The 17875-nt window shown below is 47.2% G+C and overlaps 1 protein-coding gene across 1 annotated transcript in view; it reads left to right on the forward strand.

Annotated features, from left to right (window-relative positions):
• Positions 1-17785, forward strand: part of LOC142591427 (uncharacterized) — a 58867-nt gene extending 41082 nt beyond the window's left edge. The window contains exons 9-13 of the mRNA XM_075703755.1: positions 5862-6099; positions 9924-10055; positions 11577-11696; positions 14044-14281; positions 16919-17785. Coding sequence (XP_075559870.1) covers positions 5862-6099; positions 9924-10055; positions 11577-11696; positions 14044-14281; positions 16919-17120 — 930 coding nt within the window. The 3' untranslated portion in view covers positions 17121-17785. The remainder of the gene's footprint in view (positions 1-5861; positions 6100-9923; positions 10056-11576; positions 11697-14043; positions 14282-16918) is intronic.
• Positions 17786-17875: the final 90 nt, after the last annotated feature.

Raw genomic sequence — 17875 nt, forward strand, 5'->3', positions numbered from 1 at the left:
GACGCGTTCTGAGTGATGCTAGACTACTGTAAGGAACTAGGCAGTGGTATAAAAGGGGAAAGAGCCTGGCAGGGCTTAGTGAGGGTTGTGCCGTGCTTGCTGACTGAGCGCTTGAGTTTCAGCGTAATTCTAACGCTTGCCGGGAACGAGAACAAGAATGTGAACTCTCCCGAAGTCACTTTGCAGTGTCCCGTGCGAACCTGAACGAGAGAACGAGGCCTTCTCTGTGCGCTGCGCTCAAGAAACGTCGAGGGACGCCCGACTTCGGTTATGAGCATCATCGAGCGACATCCCTCCGGACAGCGGATGCGGTCCCCTGTCCATCGGGATCTCCTTCCCCCGGCGGGGCGGTCTGTTACGTTTCGCCTACGACGCGCGGTTTAGCCGGCGCGACTGCAACAATGCGGCAGACATTTTGTCCCGTTCGGCGTCGCCGCTACGCTCCCCGCCAGGCGTTTCCAGGCGTTTCCAGGCGTTTCCAGGCGTTTCCAGGCGTTTCCAGGCGTTTCCAGGCATGTTCCGATGCCACGTGTCTTCATGTGCGTGTGTGAGTGTATGTGCCATTGTGCCCGACCGGCGGCGATGCGACAGCAGGGGGTCACCTTCTCCTTCCAGTCATTGTGCCCGACCAGAGGCGCTACGAGAGCCGAAGTTACCTTCTCCTCCCAGTCTTTGTGCCCGACCGGCGGCGCTACGACAGTGTGGGTCACCTTAGCCCATTGTACAATCACGTGCTCGTCTATTGAGGGGTTCCTTCTTGCCCTCAACTGCGAGAGTATAAAAACAGCTGCCCCCGGACGCAAAAAGGAGGGCTCCGATTTCTTCTGTTGAGTAAAGTGCTCTCCCGTCTCTCTACTTCGGTCAACCTGACCGCCAACTCTTTGCGATGTTAAAATAAACAAGTTGTTTTGTTGTTACCAGTCGACTCATGCTTTGCCGGGACCTTCGGATGCTTCCAGTTGTACCCCAGGCCGCCAGGCCAACGCTACCCTTGGGGCTTGCGAGCCAGGTACAACCACGGGCGTCAGCGCCGAGTTCCCAACAAATCGTACCAGCGGGTACGACCACAACAACTCGTTCCAGCGGTGCGATTCAAACACGACGTACGCGCCCAGACGCGGTACGGCGCGCGCGGACGCGTTCTATCACGTACGTCGGTTTGGGGCTTAACGCGGGCGCGATAAGGTTACGCCGGCGCAAAGTTCAGGTTCTAGAGCAGGGGTCTCCATACGCTTTGACAGAGGGCCTGATTGGCAATCAGGGGCAGCGTAAGAGGCCGGATGATAAAGAATTCAATAAATATTCATGTAAAGAAATATGTAAACATAAATAACCATACTTGGATTTAACTAAAACTTTTGTTGCGATTAATCATTGTTCTTTTATTATATATATATATATATATATATATATATATATATATATATTTATATATATATATATATATATATATATATAAGTTCTTCTATTTTAGTTTGCCTCGTCCACCTGAAGCCATAATGCTCAGCAAAGGACTATTTTGAGATTATAATTTCGCTTTCACATCCAAGACTCCGTGGGTGTGTCGATTTGAAACGATTCATTGAATAATTTGAGGACCGGTCTTGCCGAAGTGTCCATGTAATACGGATATTTTGTTAAATAAGTAATTTTGCTTGTGTTTTTTTAAACGGAAAAATCGCAGGACAGGTCTTGCCATTCTGATGAATGAGAAAAAGCTGCGTCAACTACAACTCACTCATTCGTCTGGGATTGTCAGCGTTCTAACAGGCATTTTCACGCATAAAACATCGACGGAGGCATGTAGCTTTCTTTTCTTTATTATCTTCGTCAAACTAAGCGAACTAATTCAATTTCAGGTGGGCTGTTCAGGTGACCTGACAAGGATAGTGCACAAGTACCTCTCGTGTATTTGTTTTTTTTTTTCTTCTCAAAAGAGATTCATACAAACGGCTTTAACTGGCATCACATGAAAAGGGCGTCACATGCAGATCTGAAAGTTCCACTACGGAGCAGCCGTTTTTGTTCGACATAAAGTTAGTTCATAAAAGTTCATAAAAGTACATAAAAAGTTCGTAAGGACCCTTTTCGCGCGTAGGAAGTAGTGAGACTGATGTGCTAAATGCCTTTTTCGTTCTAATCTTATTACTCCGCTTCCCTACCCCCCTTTCCTTTCTAGGAGTAAAGATAGAAAATAGGTACAAAAGTAAAGATATAAAATTCCCGCTCACAGAAAGGAAATCGACAGAGCCACGCAATGGGATTTCCGTGAGCGCCCAAGATAACTTTTGCAGCAACGCTGCCTTGGGGAAAAATAAACAAAAAAAGTGCCCCAAGGAAGGAACTCTCAACGTTGCTCAGGACGCCGACACGCACCGTTCTTGCGCTCCTCGCGCCTTCAAGGTCGAGAAAGAAAGGTACTCCGACGTTTCGATGGCCACGCTGTGCGACCTTGAATCGAGACCGCAGGCGTTGTAACTAATAGCGAAGTTTTGAACGGATGGGCACGAAGAGCGAAGAGGTTGTTGCGCCTGCGTTGCGAGTTCCCATTAGCCATTCTCTCTTTGCGGTGCACGGTGACACGAGCTGGGAAGTTCCTTGCCTCTGAAGCCCGTGCGTGTGTGTGTGTGTCTATAATTTGACGCGTCGTTGTGATTCGGCGTTACGCCGAAGCGAGGCGGTCACCCGAGAACCTGAGGTCGACTGCACGCAAACTTGCTACTTACGTTCGTGTGACTGCACTCGCACGCGATCTGCGACAGGGCGGTTAAGGAAGCAGCCTAAGCAATGGACCTCGCGCGGATGAAGACCCCAACGTGCGCAGCAGTCCTCGTTATTCTCGCCATTGCCTCCTGGCAGGTAAGAAACTCCCGATTGCCTTGTTACCTGGAGTATAGGCCCCTTCATTTTACATATGATTGCTTACTTTCCCTGCTGGAGATTCTCGCTTCGCTCAGCCTTGCTTTGAGCACGCCCTGGCTCTGATCGTTATTTTGTCTATTTGCCCTCAGTAAGCGATAGCAGCAACGGCCTCTATTTTTGACCCAGTCATCGTCCAATCGTGACAGAGCAGGCAGTACAATAACCACGCCTCTTTTTATTTTTGTTTATCCAGTCCTAATTATTTCATTCCTCGTTCTTTCATTCGCTCGATCCTCTCAAATAGTGATTATGATTTTAACTTGTTAGTCAGTTGCACAAAACCGAACGCAGCTTATCGGGCACCGAAAATGTGAGGTTGCACTCGAATGCTTAAGATAGAATACAATCGACGGAGAAAGTTCCTAAGTTTAATAAACCGAGCGAAATCCGTCTAAAGGTATTGCTAGGAACTAGTTACGACCTGCACCTCTTTCACGGGCGTCTCTGCCGGAGGGGCAAGGGGGAGCACTTGCAAACTCAACTGTCAAAAGTGGGGCACAAAGTATGTCGCCCCCCCCCCCCCCCCTGAAAGCAGGCATTTTCCACTGCAAGCTCGAAAACCCAACAGAACCACATTTTCGTTCAAATTTCCTTTCTGAGTACAGCGGTCACGTAAATAATGCTTTCGCTTATTGCGTATACGGTATGCAGTAAAACATATAGGCACATAACGATCCTCGTTGCGCAAGCAAGGTATTCTCTACGGTACACCTTGCCTGGGCAGCGAGGATTGTTACGAGCCTCGCCGCGACGCACTCTAGCATTTGACGCGCGGGAGGCACGCCATCTGTACACGCCCACATTGCGCAGAAGGCTTGCGCTGTGCAGGTGAGCGGCATAACAAACTCAGACGTGTGCTGCTCGGGAAACCACGCTGTTTAGCGACTTATCGTGAGGCAAAGAACTGAAGAAACATTCCTAAAGCACAGTTAAGTGACTTTGCAAGAGAGAGAGAAAGAAACATATCTTTCGTTTCGACCCCTTTTCAAGGGCTTCTGGGCGATCAGCACAGAGGGAGACAACACGTGGCAGCCCTCCCTGAAACGCTGCTTTCTGCAACTGACGACAGGCGACCAAACAAAGTTTATGCTTGGCTGTCGCGGCAGCAGCTCGCATCCCCATAAGTGCGGGCAAGTTTGTACTTTTGCTAAAAACCAGGCAGTTAACTGTGCCAAGTGTTATACTAAACGACATAGACTTCATATGCGATCTTTCTGCAAAACGTAAGCAAGAACAGTGCAGCGGTGATCGCAAAACCTCTTTTCCTAACAGGCGCAGCGAAATATTCACGACCAAGTATAGTAACGATCACGCGCGTGTTCGCAGAGTGTTCTACAGACGCGGAAGAGAAAAACTCCAAAATAAGTGCACTGAGTGGTCTGCTTTGTCTTTTTTACAACTCCGATGGTAGCCCACATTCAGAGTGCAATGGCTGCTATTTCTTTTACAGCGAAGCTGTTAAGGGCTACTTCCCCCAGGATCGCGACAGCGTGTAGACACAAAATCCAGGAGGTAGTGCAATGGAGGGGCGACCAGCGGTGGAGTGCTCGTGCAGTTCGCCAATAAAGGGCGCACATGCACAGCTTCGCTGGTCATCCTTATTCACAGAGTGGAACGGCACTGTGTCTTTTCTTTTTCGCGATGCCTTGTTACGTGTTCAAGAATTCACCATCTATCCCAAAGTGAAGGTCGTACCGATTGCTACCGTCTTTGCAACGAATCTTTACGGAAAGGCCACGACATACCAACTTGTACAAACTACTTACTTTTTCAAGGAACCCACATAGATTACAATATTTTTTCGTGTTTAAGTTCTGAAGAAAAAAACGGTTATTTGGCGTTGTGCAGGGTTACATTTAGCATAAACCTTTTATCTACACTTCAAGAAAACATGTACCGTCTCTCGCTGATACAAAATTTTAAAAATATTCGCAGCCATTCCGCTTTGTGAATCTGGGCTAACGTCGGAGCTGTAAACATTTTGTAGGTCGCTTAAGCTTCGCCTTTAAGAGCCGAATGCGATAGCTTTCAAAGATTCCTCACTGCTTTTCACGCTTCCGGGCAACAGCAGCTCATGCACGAAGACGAACAGGTAGCCCACATTCGGGGTGGAATGGCTGCGAATTTTTTCGTTTGCTTCGTACATTCGCTTAACTGCATGCAAAAAAAGCTCTCATTACTTTCTGAACAAATGGCTCAAATCAGTGCCGAACGCGTGGATTGACTTCTGGCATATTCGCAACATAATATTCGAATGTGCAAGTTGCTATTTCTCCAAAGGCGGAAAGTAAAAAAAAAAAACAAATTGCAATACTAAAGCCAAGGAGCTTAATATAATCAAGATGAAGGCCTCCTAGTGGGCATTAAATTCCATCCATGCGCACAACGATACCTATTGTAGTGAATAGACCAAGCAACAGTACGTGAAATGAGCGCACTATTTTGCGCCACGCCGGCATACCACTGCCGAGCGCTTCGTAGCTTCCACCCGGCTGCAACCAGGCTGTGAGATGGACTATAGCTTCCAGATACCATTCAACTTTCTCTCGTCTTCGTTTTAGTGTTGCGCCTGCTCTATGCCAAACATACATTAGTTCTTATGCCCGCCTTGCACAGCACCACGTGCACAGTAAGCGTTCACGCTGTGTTGACGCATACAGGAGGTGCGCAGTTCGAGCTCTCGTACATACAGTGTCACACAGTGCGCATACACCGCTCGAGCGTAACGTTCGAGTTGGAGACATTTGCGATCCGCAGAATTCGTCGTATCGCGGGATTAAGAGGCAGCGGCTTCTAGCAACGCCAACTGCCTACCAGTGTCCGATGCGTCTATAGAAAGCGTGGTCCTAATTGTGTTCTCTTATCCTAATCCAATTATGCGCTGTGTAAGTCTCGTTTCGAACCTTCGGTCACCCCATTGTTTACCGCTGAATTCCCAGGCTGCAGCCATTGACCGGAGGCCCGTGTACAACATCGCCCACATGGTCAACTCTATAGCCAAGCTAGACGAAGCCATGGAGGACGGCGCGAACTCCGTCGAAGCGGATGTCAGCTTTGCGGACAACGGCACCGCGACCAGGTTGTTCCACGGTGTGCCTTGCGACTGCTTCCGGGCGTGCGACATCCAGGAGGAGGTGCCCCGTTTCTTGCAGTACGTCCGCAAAACTACGAGTGGCCGTAAGTTTAAGGTGGCGATTCTGGCTTGTCAGTGATTTATCGCGAGCACTAGGCGTGGCACATTGCGGACAAGGACAATAAAAGAATTGAGACACACTTGGCGCTAACTATAGGCGCACTTGGCGCTAACGAGCTTCGAAATAAACTGTCAACAGCGCGCTTCGTCTACTCCTCGTAGAAGTAGACTTCACTTATTATTATGTTTTCCCTCGTTCTTTCTTTCTTATCTTTGATTCTTTCTGACTTTCTTTACAGCTTTGGAACGGAAACGTCGTCGGCATTTAACCAGTTTAATTTCTTAACTTAAACATTTCATTATGCGATATTGCTTATAAATATGCCAGTTGTTTTTTGCAATCTTCAGAAAATGTTTGAGATACTACTCGCCAGTGACAGGCAATTCTGCTTTTTAAGCTCGACACCGTCGCTTGAAAACGCAGATCTTATTTACTTGTGAAACGAAATTAATGAATTAATAATCCGCATAATTCTACTAATCCATTCTTAAGCTAACAACGTTACGGCACTACTGCAATTTACGGACTGGAGTCGAGGAGCTCCCAAGGCCGTATCCATGTCGAAGAATACTGAAGTCCTGCCTATACATTTAAGATATGCATAACAATATTGTGCGACCAAATGCACTTGTGTCCCAGAAAAAACTTCATGCTCTACTGCTTAAGAGGCGTTTTGTTAAAAAAGAAAGAAGTTTGTGAAACAGTGCATGTGGCCACAAGTCTGACGGTGCTCATCTATAGATAGAGCTATAGTTACGAAATTTCTTTCATATGAGTGTACCCTAAGAACTCACCTGCTTCATTTTACCGATCATTATGTGCCCTGAAGTGATTATTTCTTCCATACATATCCAGAATTCGTATTTTTTTCTTTTTTTGGAATACATTCTGTTTCATTTGTTTGGAGGACAAACCGAGCGTAAGTGCGTTACTGCGTGCCATTATATGTACGTAAAGTCAACCTTTATTTCACTGATTGAATTCCTTGGCAGTGAAGCTTATATTTCACTGCGTTACGTATAGAGCGCGAGAGCGGGCATCTTGTTGTTGAGAAATATTTTCCACACCTTGAGTCATTATATACGTAAGTTTCAGTCAACCCCATCTAACGCAACAGGTGCCTACTACTGCTTGCACGCCACAGATGCACGAGGCCGGACGAAAAATGAATCCCCATTGAGTTACTAGACACGGGCGGAAAACTTAACCGCCTAACATTTTTTGCACTCATTGTATCACAGTAAATTGGATGATCGTCCTCTGAGTGAACAGAGAGTACTAGAGCACCGTCCCCACCGATCGTCGGCTCAGAAGGCAGTAAAGGCACTTTTGTGCGTTCTCACAACGTCGGGTTTGCGAGAGCGGCTTTAACTCAAGTACTGTCCGTACACGCACCTACACCTTCTCTCTCCCTTCTCTCTCTTTTCCTCATCCCTTCCCCCAGCGTAGGGTAGCCAACCAGACTCTTGAATGGTTAACATCCCTGCCTTCCTATATCCTATATTCCTTTCTCTCTCTCTCTCTCTGTTGCATCACAATGATGCCTCTTTTGCCCGTAGTCATATCTTTGCATGTCTCATGTCTCATCTCGCACAGATCACGCGCATAAAGGTCAACTTGAATTTCCGAAAAAAAAAGAAAAAAAGAAAAAAGAAAAAGGAATTTCCTATTTTTCTGTCGCTTGCTAAGTCGAACTCATTACCGCCAAACATAGCTACGATAACGAGTCCGTATTCTTTTCGATCGGCATTACCCATTAACAAGGCGATGTTTTCCGGCTTATTATAGCGAAACCGACAACCTGAACGTGGCGATCCGCAGCGCGTTCAAGACCGCCCTGGGAGTACCCCAGTGCACGCCAGCCCACAGGCTCCTCGAGTTGGGCGCACACAACACGCTCGAGGAGATCGCCGAGGCGCAGAGAATCGCGCAGCTGGAGAGGCTGTCGAGCACCGTAACGGGAAGACGAATCCTAGACTTGCTCGGGATTCCATATCACGAGGCGCGTGGACTGAAGGAATCACTGATACCGGAAGTCAGGGACGCCATACAGACGGAAAACATGCCGAATAATATGCACCCGGTGCATGACGTGCGAAGACGTATACGCAGGGCGGTAGCAATCCTCGAGAAGCATGGAAGACGAGAAGGCGTCCTCTTCGTCGATGCAGCCAGGTACCCGCGGCCAGACGGTGACTCTGTTGGCGACGAAAGACGTCGGCCACCACCGCCGCTACAAGGGAATGCGCGAGACGAACCGCAGTTACCAGCACCACCATCACTACTACTACTACGACAAAAACGGCAGCAGCAACAATGGCAACATCGACACGGCAGGCCGGCGACGGCGGCGCCCGCCTTCTCCATGAAAGTCGTAGGTACAAAGGGAACGATGAACGATCCGAGTCACGGCATCAGCGAGGCTGCCGTCAGCCGAAGCAGCGGAAGAGATGGCCTTAGCCCTCGCGATACTCCACGGAGGTGCGGAGGATAACCTCATCATCAGCGACTCCAAATCAGCGATTCGGAACTACACCAAAGGTTGGGTGTCCGCGGATGTAGCGCGCACGCTCAACGCCCGGGCAGGGGACTTCGGATCCGGCACAATTACAAACAAGTCCCTCAAGTGGTTCCCCGGGCACGTCGGGGAGCTTGGCAGTAACAACAACAGCCGCGACAATAATGACAACAACAATGCTAACCGAAGACGCACCGACACTCCACCCAACCACAACGAGCGCGCCCACCTCGTCGCGAGACAGCTTACCCGCCGCGACGCGGTCACCCAGAGGGCAGCCGCTGACGTTGTTGTGCGGGACCCCAGCGGAGGAGTGACGGCGACGGCGGCGGCCACCCCATCTGGAGCGGCCGCTGTCGTTATCAACACAACACAAATCGCGGCGGACGGAGCTGGGGATAACGCGGACGCCGACTGCGATGTCAATCAGTTTCCGGCAACGTACAGAGAGGTGCTTGGCCACTATAGGAAAGAACGAAGAAAATATCCACAACCCCATGGGCGCCTAGACAGGTCCCAGGCGGTCGACCTGAAACGGTTGCAGACGGGCACTTTCACCAACCCCTACCACCTGCACCGCCTGTGGCCCGCGCTGCACCCGTCGCCCGGCTGCCCGTGGTGCGAGCACGAACGGGCCGATATGGCCCATGTGCTTTGGGAATGCCAACGCCACGTGGAACAAGGACAAAGAGGAAGGGGGAATACAACAGCAGAATCCTCTGAAGCGGGCGCCTCGCTGAGAGATGGCAATTAAACCGCCCTCCTCAGCGAGGCACCCGAAGACCAGGAGTGGGCCTTCCAGCGGGCCAGGGCCGTTGCCGAGGATCTCGAACGATTTTCCTCGGGCGATGGACCCCTGGCAGCCTATCCCCGGGCACCAACATCAATAACCGTTGGACAAATAAAGTTTATTCCTATCCTATCCTATCCGGCTTATTTTGGTGATCTTCTTTTGCTTTCCGTTTATTACATCGCATTTAATCCCTCGACTTCCGTGCTTCAATTTGATGCTGTCAGATTATTACGTACCAGTTTTGCTCATCATCCCTTTCTTTTAGTTACTTCGACTGTCGGGCTTGTTCTAAACATTTGTACTTAGGTTGTTACCTTTTAGTTCCTTGTGTTTCGACTATGCCCCCTCCCTCTCCCTATGTAATGCCCTCTGCTCTGCCTTTAGGGAAAATAAATGAAAGGAAATCAGTATTCAGCATGAGGTGCATATAAACGTAAGCCAAAGCACGGGCTCTGCAATGCATGGCTTCGCACTATATTTCACGCCTGCCTTTCAGGTGGAGCGAAATACAGCGATCGACTAGCGCTTCTCTTCTTGGACCTCAAAGTAGGCAACGTCGAAGAAAAAGAAAAATACCGGGCAGGCGTTGACATCGGGCGAAAGCTTCTGCGTGACCTCTGGTACCATGGTAAGTTTATTTATCAGTATGTATATATTTATACTGTCTGATTTATGTACATAACCTTCGGCATGAATGCAACCATATAGAAGAGTTTATCGTCGGCGGGCGATGACTCCTTCACTTGCTTATTTGAAAGAATTACGCGGACAGTTATATAGGAATTGTTCCACTGGTTAATACCAGAAATACCAAAACGTAGATCAACACTAATCACTCCTAGCAGATGACATGTTTCTTGAACACTCCAATGCGCAGATAATAATACATAAACGTGTACGTGTCGCTTATTCAAAGTACCTTTAGGAATGCCACGAGGCGTATACTGCGGCTAAACAAGCTTAGAACACTTCCGTTATGCACAGTCCTCTAAACTGTGACGTGGTATCATCACGAGAGAGTACGATAAAATAAAGTAAGAGTACGATAAAGTCACACGATAAATCATGTGAAGTACGCTGCACAGTGACGACACTAAACTTTCCCTTCAATAGTTCAGTTTTTCAAGGTGTAATTAGAGAATGGAACTTTTCTTCTGTTTACTAAAACGTACTAAAACAAGTTCACTATATTTAACCACATTCTTAACAGTTTACACGCATTTATATACTCCGGTAAAGCCGTAATTCGAATTATGTCTAATGCGAAAGCATCATATGCCCCATTACGCGAAATATTTGCCGTTGTAGTCGGCGGTGTGACCGAACAATGGCACGAAAAATGGCCGACGCCAAAAACTAAGACCACCTAAAAAATTACCCCAATTGACGTCAAATTTCTCAGCGAGGTTCCTGTAAACAAAGTATATCAGTGCTATTGAAAAGAGCATGAGGGAAACTTTGGTCTGGGCGGTAATCGAACCTCGGCCTTCGTGGTACGAGACGCGCATGCGCCTCCCCGACGCCACGGCGGCTCCGCGGTTCTGGTTGACTAAATGTGTGCCGAGTGCGTGCGTCATTGTGCACGTCACGTCGTAGTCATATGGCTCACTGTGGCCTAGACCGTCCGTCGTTGGTCACGTGACGGCGCAGCCAATGGGTGGGAGGTGGCGCCACGTCATGAGCGGAAAAGCATTAATTTCCTTCGAGTTGTGAACTAACTTCTTGCGGGCAAGCGAGTGCGCTGAGACGCTTGGCGCGTTTTAACTTAGTTTCACCGAGGCGCAGTTAAAACGCAGGGAAAAACTTGCGCGGACAAGGAACACGCGGAAAAAGCACTTCGCAAAAGCTACTATAATGCTTTCGCACTCCCACACGTAAGCAGTCTTAAGTGTCTCCGGCTAATTTTATTGCACTTTGCAGTGCTTGCGACGATGTCTTTGTATTCAGTTTATATGTCTACTGCGTGATATGCACAACGCAATAAGTACAACGCTTTGTTAGCTGCTTTGAAATGATGCATGTTAAATTGTCTCTATCAGTTCTCGTGAGCTGTATTTCCACTCCTGTAACATTCCTTTATATTATCCAATGCCGTGAATAACGAAACAAACAAATACAGCTGCCGATTTCTTTCCTGCGTTCCACGCAGTTCCTACGTGGCAAGCGGTGAACGTCCTGCTGTCCGTTCCCAGCGTCTCCGACAAAGAGGTGCTGCGAGGAGCAGTCCACACCGTTTCACGTTTCTCGCCGATCATGCTGGACAAGATAGGTAATCATTGTGTAAACTGTCCTGATACTCCTATCTGCGTATGGGCGTTAGCAGGAAGATAAGTGAAAAACACTGAATAATTTATGCAGCAACAAAACAAAGCACTCGCATACCAGGAAGATAGAAAAATAAACAGTTATAATGATAGGTGGAAATTTTCTATTTTCTCAGGGGGGATGGCGGAAGGGGGGGGGGAGAGGACCGACGACTTTTACCACACCCCTTCCTTCCTCCCCCAATTTCTCTCTTTCTATGCAGGATACTTATCTTTAAGACCATACAGCTTTTTTTTTTTTGTGCAAAATGTAATCAGCGCAACGAAGGTGGTGTTTTGCAGACGATTTCTAGGCGGACATACTTTACCGCTAGTAACGTGAGTTTCAAATAACTAATTAATAAAAATTCCTTAATTAGCTTTTTTTATTGGTGCCTTGTGGCAGTTGTCTAAATGTGCATGCCCTCTCTGTATACGCTGTCTATACGTAGAATCCTTTCAAGACATTGAGAAACAAGCTAGTTACTGCAGTATACAACGCATTCGAGCATTTGATGAAGGAATATAGCGCTCGGAACACAGAATGTTGCAGATGCACGCCGACGTGTTCTGAACTTCCTACTTCGCCTACATATTGCCAGAACATTTCTCTCATTTTGGCAAATTATAAATGAAGTAGCTCAATTAATTCACCGAAGATATCGGATAAACTGATTACAAACGTCGTACAAAGTATGAAAATAAAGAAAGAAAGAGGGTAAAGTATTTATTTGCAAAACTCATAATCAAGCCAAAAACCATGAACTTTCGCCACACATTACACTTAACACCACCCTCTGTTTAAATCAAATGTAAACTTGGTGTGACGTAGCATTACCTCGCGAAACATGGAAACATCGATGAAAATCGCCATAGGACGGTTTCGAGCACTAACGTAATTACTTGGCGCTCTCTGAAAAGTTGTCCACGCATCACGCATAGTATACCCGCTATAGCCTCCGAATGCCAACTTTGTGGCACATTGCGTTCTTTCTAGACATTGCAAGCTGCCTATGTAGTTGGTAAAATATGCTTGCAAAGCTTTCAGTACGCCTCACCCATAACATGGCACCCGTTTCGCGGAGATATAGGATTGCTGCCACATTTGCGGGGAAACTTTGTAAGCGTTTTAATAGCGTCTCCACACAGCCAAAACACGAATATTACCCGTAATATTCCCCGCATTCCAAATAAATATTACTTAGTTATATAGACAGAGCACATTAAAAAACACGGAAACCAAGAACTGAAGCCGTGACAGAAATTCACAATACCTTGGGTGTCTTCATTTATTGCGTCCGTCTTTTTTTTAAATTCGCTCCTATATATAGGTCATGAATTACCAACTAGCTTATCAGTACGTCTTAAGATCTAAATGTACACTTCGTGAATGATCTAGTTCTCCCAAGATATCATTAAACAAGCATAAAACGTTTTCAAGTCGCTGTAAATACTTGCAGACAAATGTTGTAAGCAATGTGAACATTAGGAAAACTATTTACTTGCTAGGTAGCTGCCCGTATAGCTTTATAAGTGAAGATTGTATTGATAAATTCCACTTTAATGAGATTAGCCTTCGCGGTTATCAGCATTCGGAGAAATTAAGCAAAAATACTAATTAATAGAAAGCGGATCACGCCTCACGAATAATTAAATAACAAGGTTTTCGTCAATTGAAAAAAAAATAACAAATGAATATTTCTGAAAAACCTGAAGGAAACCTTAGACGGTGGGCGCCGGCTTGAAAATGACAAATTGGAGAGCAGGGAGGAGGGATCCTGCCCCCCCTCCCCCCGTAAAATTTGGCACGGGCTAGAGCCCCCCGAGCCACCCGAGCACCTCGTAGTCGGTGCCTGTGGCTGAATTACCACAGGGAATTGCTGTCAGTCACATGATTTCAGTTTAGGTTGACGTACTGTTGAAGGACGCCAAAACAATGCAAAAAATGTGCGCAGCATGGATGACTAATGAAGTCGAAGCACAGCAAATTTCAACCAATTCGTTACGAGAAAACAAGAATCGCATGCAATAACACACTCTCTAGTTGGAAGCTTAAGATTACCTCAAAGCAACCGTTGCCTGTCCAAACTTTAGAAGACACAACCTTCAGCGTTATCTTGTACGAAAATGCGACCCGTATCAGAGGCAGCAAAATTACATTCCTGCCTTAGTACATCAAATGTCACGCAAGCCTTAACTAGTGGAGCCAACTCTCAACCCGTATGTAATTTAAGATGACATTGTGCTTAAGGTTACGACATATACCGTGTAGATTGCTGAGAAAAATTACGTTCATGACATTTCTTCGCACAGGGTTCGATATCAGCAACAACGACAAGCTGGACACCATACGAAGCCTGTACACAGACCTCGGCATTCAAGGTCACCGCTGGCAAGGGGACGGCATCTCAAACTGCCTGTCTTACCTGCGGCCAGCCGCGAGGATCCAGAACGTCATCGACAACCGTGACTCTGAGCAAGTTGGCCGCTACGTTGAGAAGGCCTACCAATGGACGGTGGACCTGCCGAAACAGATTCGTCGCTCGCTCAGGTATAATGGTCAAGTGGCCAAAAAAAAATATTAGGCCGTATCGTCGGAGAGAACGAACCACCGCTTTTTTGACGTACACTAACATCCTCGCTTTCTTTATAGACGGAGGGAGAGAGGGGTTACTTCGACTAAAGCACGTGGGAATAACGCTCACACAAAAACAAAGCGTTGAGGCAGAAGAGCTCACGCCATTCGGCGGACGAAAGCCCACAACTCGATCATTTTCGACAAACTCCGACAAACGTTTACGGCTTATGAAACCAGCAAAATTTGAGCGCCCGAAAGTGTTGTTGCATACGAGCGCGTGTAATTCCTTAACCCCTATACAGACGAAAGTTATCAGTGGAGGAGTGTGAGTATAATCGAAATATCAAACGTGCACTAGGCTTTTCTCGGTGTTTGCGCCATTTCACATAGAGTGCTTAAAAATTGAAACCCGAACAATATTGCAGCTTCTCCGATGCGTCATTTCTATTCCAAATTCACCTTTTCTTGTAACAGCTGTGTTTTTTAAACTCGATAGCTTACACGTGTGACTACTCCTTGCTTAGAAACTGACTTGAGAGTGATTACACGTCGCTCGTCGTAGTGTTACGCGTGAAAGGCGTCCAGTGCTGCTTGTTACTGTACGCGTTTCAATTTTTGGGGACTGTGCCTGAATTTAAGACAATTAGTATAGTTGCAAGTACTTTCTATTCAGTGAGTTCAGCAACAGAAAGAGTTACTCAAACTCAAATCAATTCGATCGTAGCTTACAACAGCTTACCTAACAAAATCCAGTCAAATTCGTTGCATAGCTTCCGCCTTTTAATTTCTACCTAAATTTGTGCAAAAAAAATTACAGAAAAGCCACGCTGAAGTGCACACAGACACAGCACAGATATCGCAAGCGGCTTAGCTGGTTAAGTATATGCTCAACTAACCAGTGCGCTGTGGAATTTTTCTTTTTCTTGATAACGCATTCGCCTTATATATTTGGTCCCAGTTATGGGTGGTGCGTTTTGTTTTCTCTGTGTGTGAGGAGAGCTGCGACTTTATCTTATATCCGCCCCCTTAAGGCCGTGTGTCTCACGAAAGTGGTGAGCTTTTGTGCGGTTGACCGAGTCTTGTCGTTCGACAGTCCTTGTAAAGTGTCATTCCGCACCAGTACTGGCAATAGAGCGATTAGAATATGTTTATTTTTATATATATATATTTCACAGCATCGTTGATTCTAACCGAGCTATACAAGTGCTACAAAATTTCGCCGGGAGAGCATGTCAGCATCGCTCCTTAGAGACAAGTGTATTGCGGTATGTAAGTCAGTCTCCGAAACTGTGAAGAAACAAACATATTCGACGCACCCGGCGCTTTTAGTAACGCGAAGCACTGTAACGTACAAGCGCAATGCACACACGTGCTTGCAGTTTGTTATACGATGTAATGCTTTGTATCTCTTGCAATGATCAAAACGTGCTACAGGTTGCAAACGTACTAACCCAGGCGCGAGCTCTTTGCGTCACGGAATGTCCAAACTCGGTGAACCAGAGTGGGTCCGGACAGATTCCGAGTTCTGCCAGAGTCCTTCAACATATCATTGACGAGTTCTGCGTCATTTTTGTGATTTATGATGATGGCGCCTCATTGATGTTAAGCTTTTCCTGGCACATTAGTTGCTCGTATATTGAAGGTAAACTTTTGTAAGCCAACTTTCTGCCAGTGCATCTGCACTGGGAGAAATCAGAGGCGGATCCAGGGTGTTGTCCAACTGGAAGCCCGCGTCCAACACCTTTGGCGAGGTTGGACGCTGCCGGGGAACTTGCACGCAAAATTTCACAAGATCTCTGGAGTTCAAGTGCCTTCAATTGCCGGTTACATAAACTGGACCCCACGCTACGGCTACAACTGCCATCTAGCCTTTCCCGCGGCGAAACAACCTTGTTGTGCCGCTTGTGGCCTTCACGAACGCATACTCCTATCGTTTGGGAATGGCCGAGAGCCCGATATGCGACTCCTGTGGGCGCGAGGAAGCCATCGAGCACCTACTGTGTACCTCCCCGCGCTACGATGTACAGCGCCTCTCTCTGCGGGCTACCATCGACTGGTCTGAAAACCGTTCACCGAGTCAAAGATACTCGGACTGTGGCCACAGACGTCACTGGCACGAAAAGCGATTCGTGCACTAGTGCAACACCTGTAGTGCACCGGTTTAAGATACCATTTATAATGTCCCTGTGTATAGCGTCCCTCCCACACGCACTCAGTGCTTACTCTCTCCCTTCTTTCCTCTTTCTATTCCCCTTTCCCCCATCCCCCGTGTAGGGTAGCAAACCGGGTGCTCTTCTGGTTGACCTCCCTGTCTTTCCTGTCTTTGCGTTCAATCTCTCACTCTCTCTCATAAAACATAGAGAGAGCAGGAAGGAGGGGGCTCGCTGTATGCCGAATATTGTCAGCCGGCAAGGCTCAAGCACCTCCCCCCCCCCCCCCCGTACTACCACTAGAGACATGCTCGCTAATAGATACCGATAAATGCCCCGAGAAATGTTGGTAAATCATTATTTAAGCTGATCAGAATTAATTTCACGGATAGTCTTTGATGCACCCAAATATTTGCTTCTCACTGGTCTCCTAACTTGTCTACGTTGACTTCTGTTTCAGGAGGGGCGTGGATGGCATAATCACGAATAGGCCTCAGCGTTTAGCGAGGATCATGCAGGAAGGTGAATTCAACACCACCCTGCGACCTGCCAATGTCGCTGACAGCCCCTGGACTCGCTTCGGCGGTTTGTCTCCGTTTCCAAGGCTGCCCTCGAGTGATATGGACTTTCTAGGGGATGACGATTTTCCTCGGTTGCGTTGACTGCTGAGTAGGGCCGGCGCTAATGGTGTGATTGTGAATAACTCTCATCTAAACTCCATCACCTGACAAAAGGACTTGCTCAAATTGTAATGAACCAGTGTAGTATAATGTATTTTTATAGAAAACACCTAATTAGCATTCCGAACCCTTGTTACAGCGCATAGGTGGAGAGAAAGCTGCCAAATATTCTTTATTATCCACAAATGCCGTGCACGTCTTCTTCCTTTCTCTCACACTCTCTCTTCTTTCTATTCCCTTTCGCCCAACGCGTAGGGTAGCCAGCCGGACTCTTGACTGGTTAGCATTCCTGCCTTCTTTCACACAAACACACACACACACACACACACAAACACACACACACACACACACACACACACACACACACACACACACACACACACACACACACACACACACACACACACACACACACACACACACACACACACACGCGAATATATCCAGAAATGCCTGCCTAGAGCATCAAGGACCCCAGACTTGATCGGCACTCAAGTTGAGAAATTCTTAAATTTGCTGGCCTGAATGCTAAACAGCTGTGTTTCCTTTAAAAGTTAACATTACCGCAGATTGAGGCGTCCTTGTTCTGATAACTTTCAGTACTGCGCAAACATTACGGGCTAAAATAAACCAGTGATTATTTGGAACGTCTCAGGTTGCCTTTCTGGGCCACGAGATCGATTATAACGGTGTGACAGCGACAGATGAAAAAAACCTTATAGATACCATCAGAGATC

The sequence above is a fragment of the Dermacentor variabilis genome, chromosome 8 (genome assembly GCF_050947875.1).
Source record: "Dermacentor variabilis isolate Ectoservices chromosome 8, ASM5094787v1, whole genome shotgun sequence".
NCBI lineage: Eukaryota > Metazoa > Arthropoda > Arachnida > Ixodida > Ixodidae > Dermacentor > Dermacentor variabilis.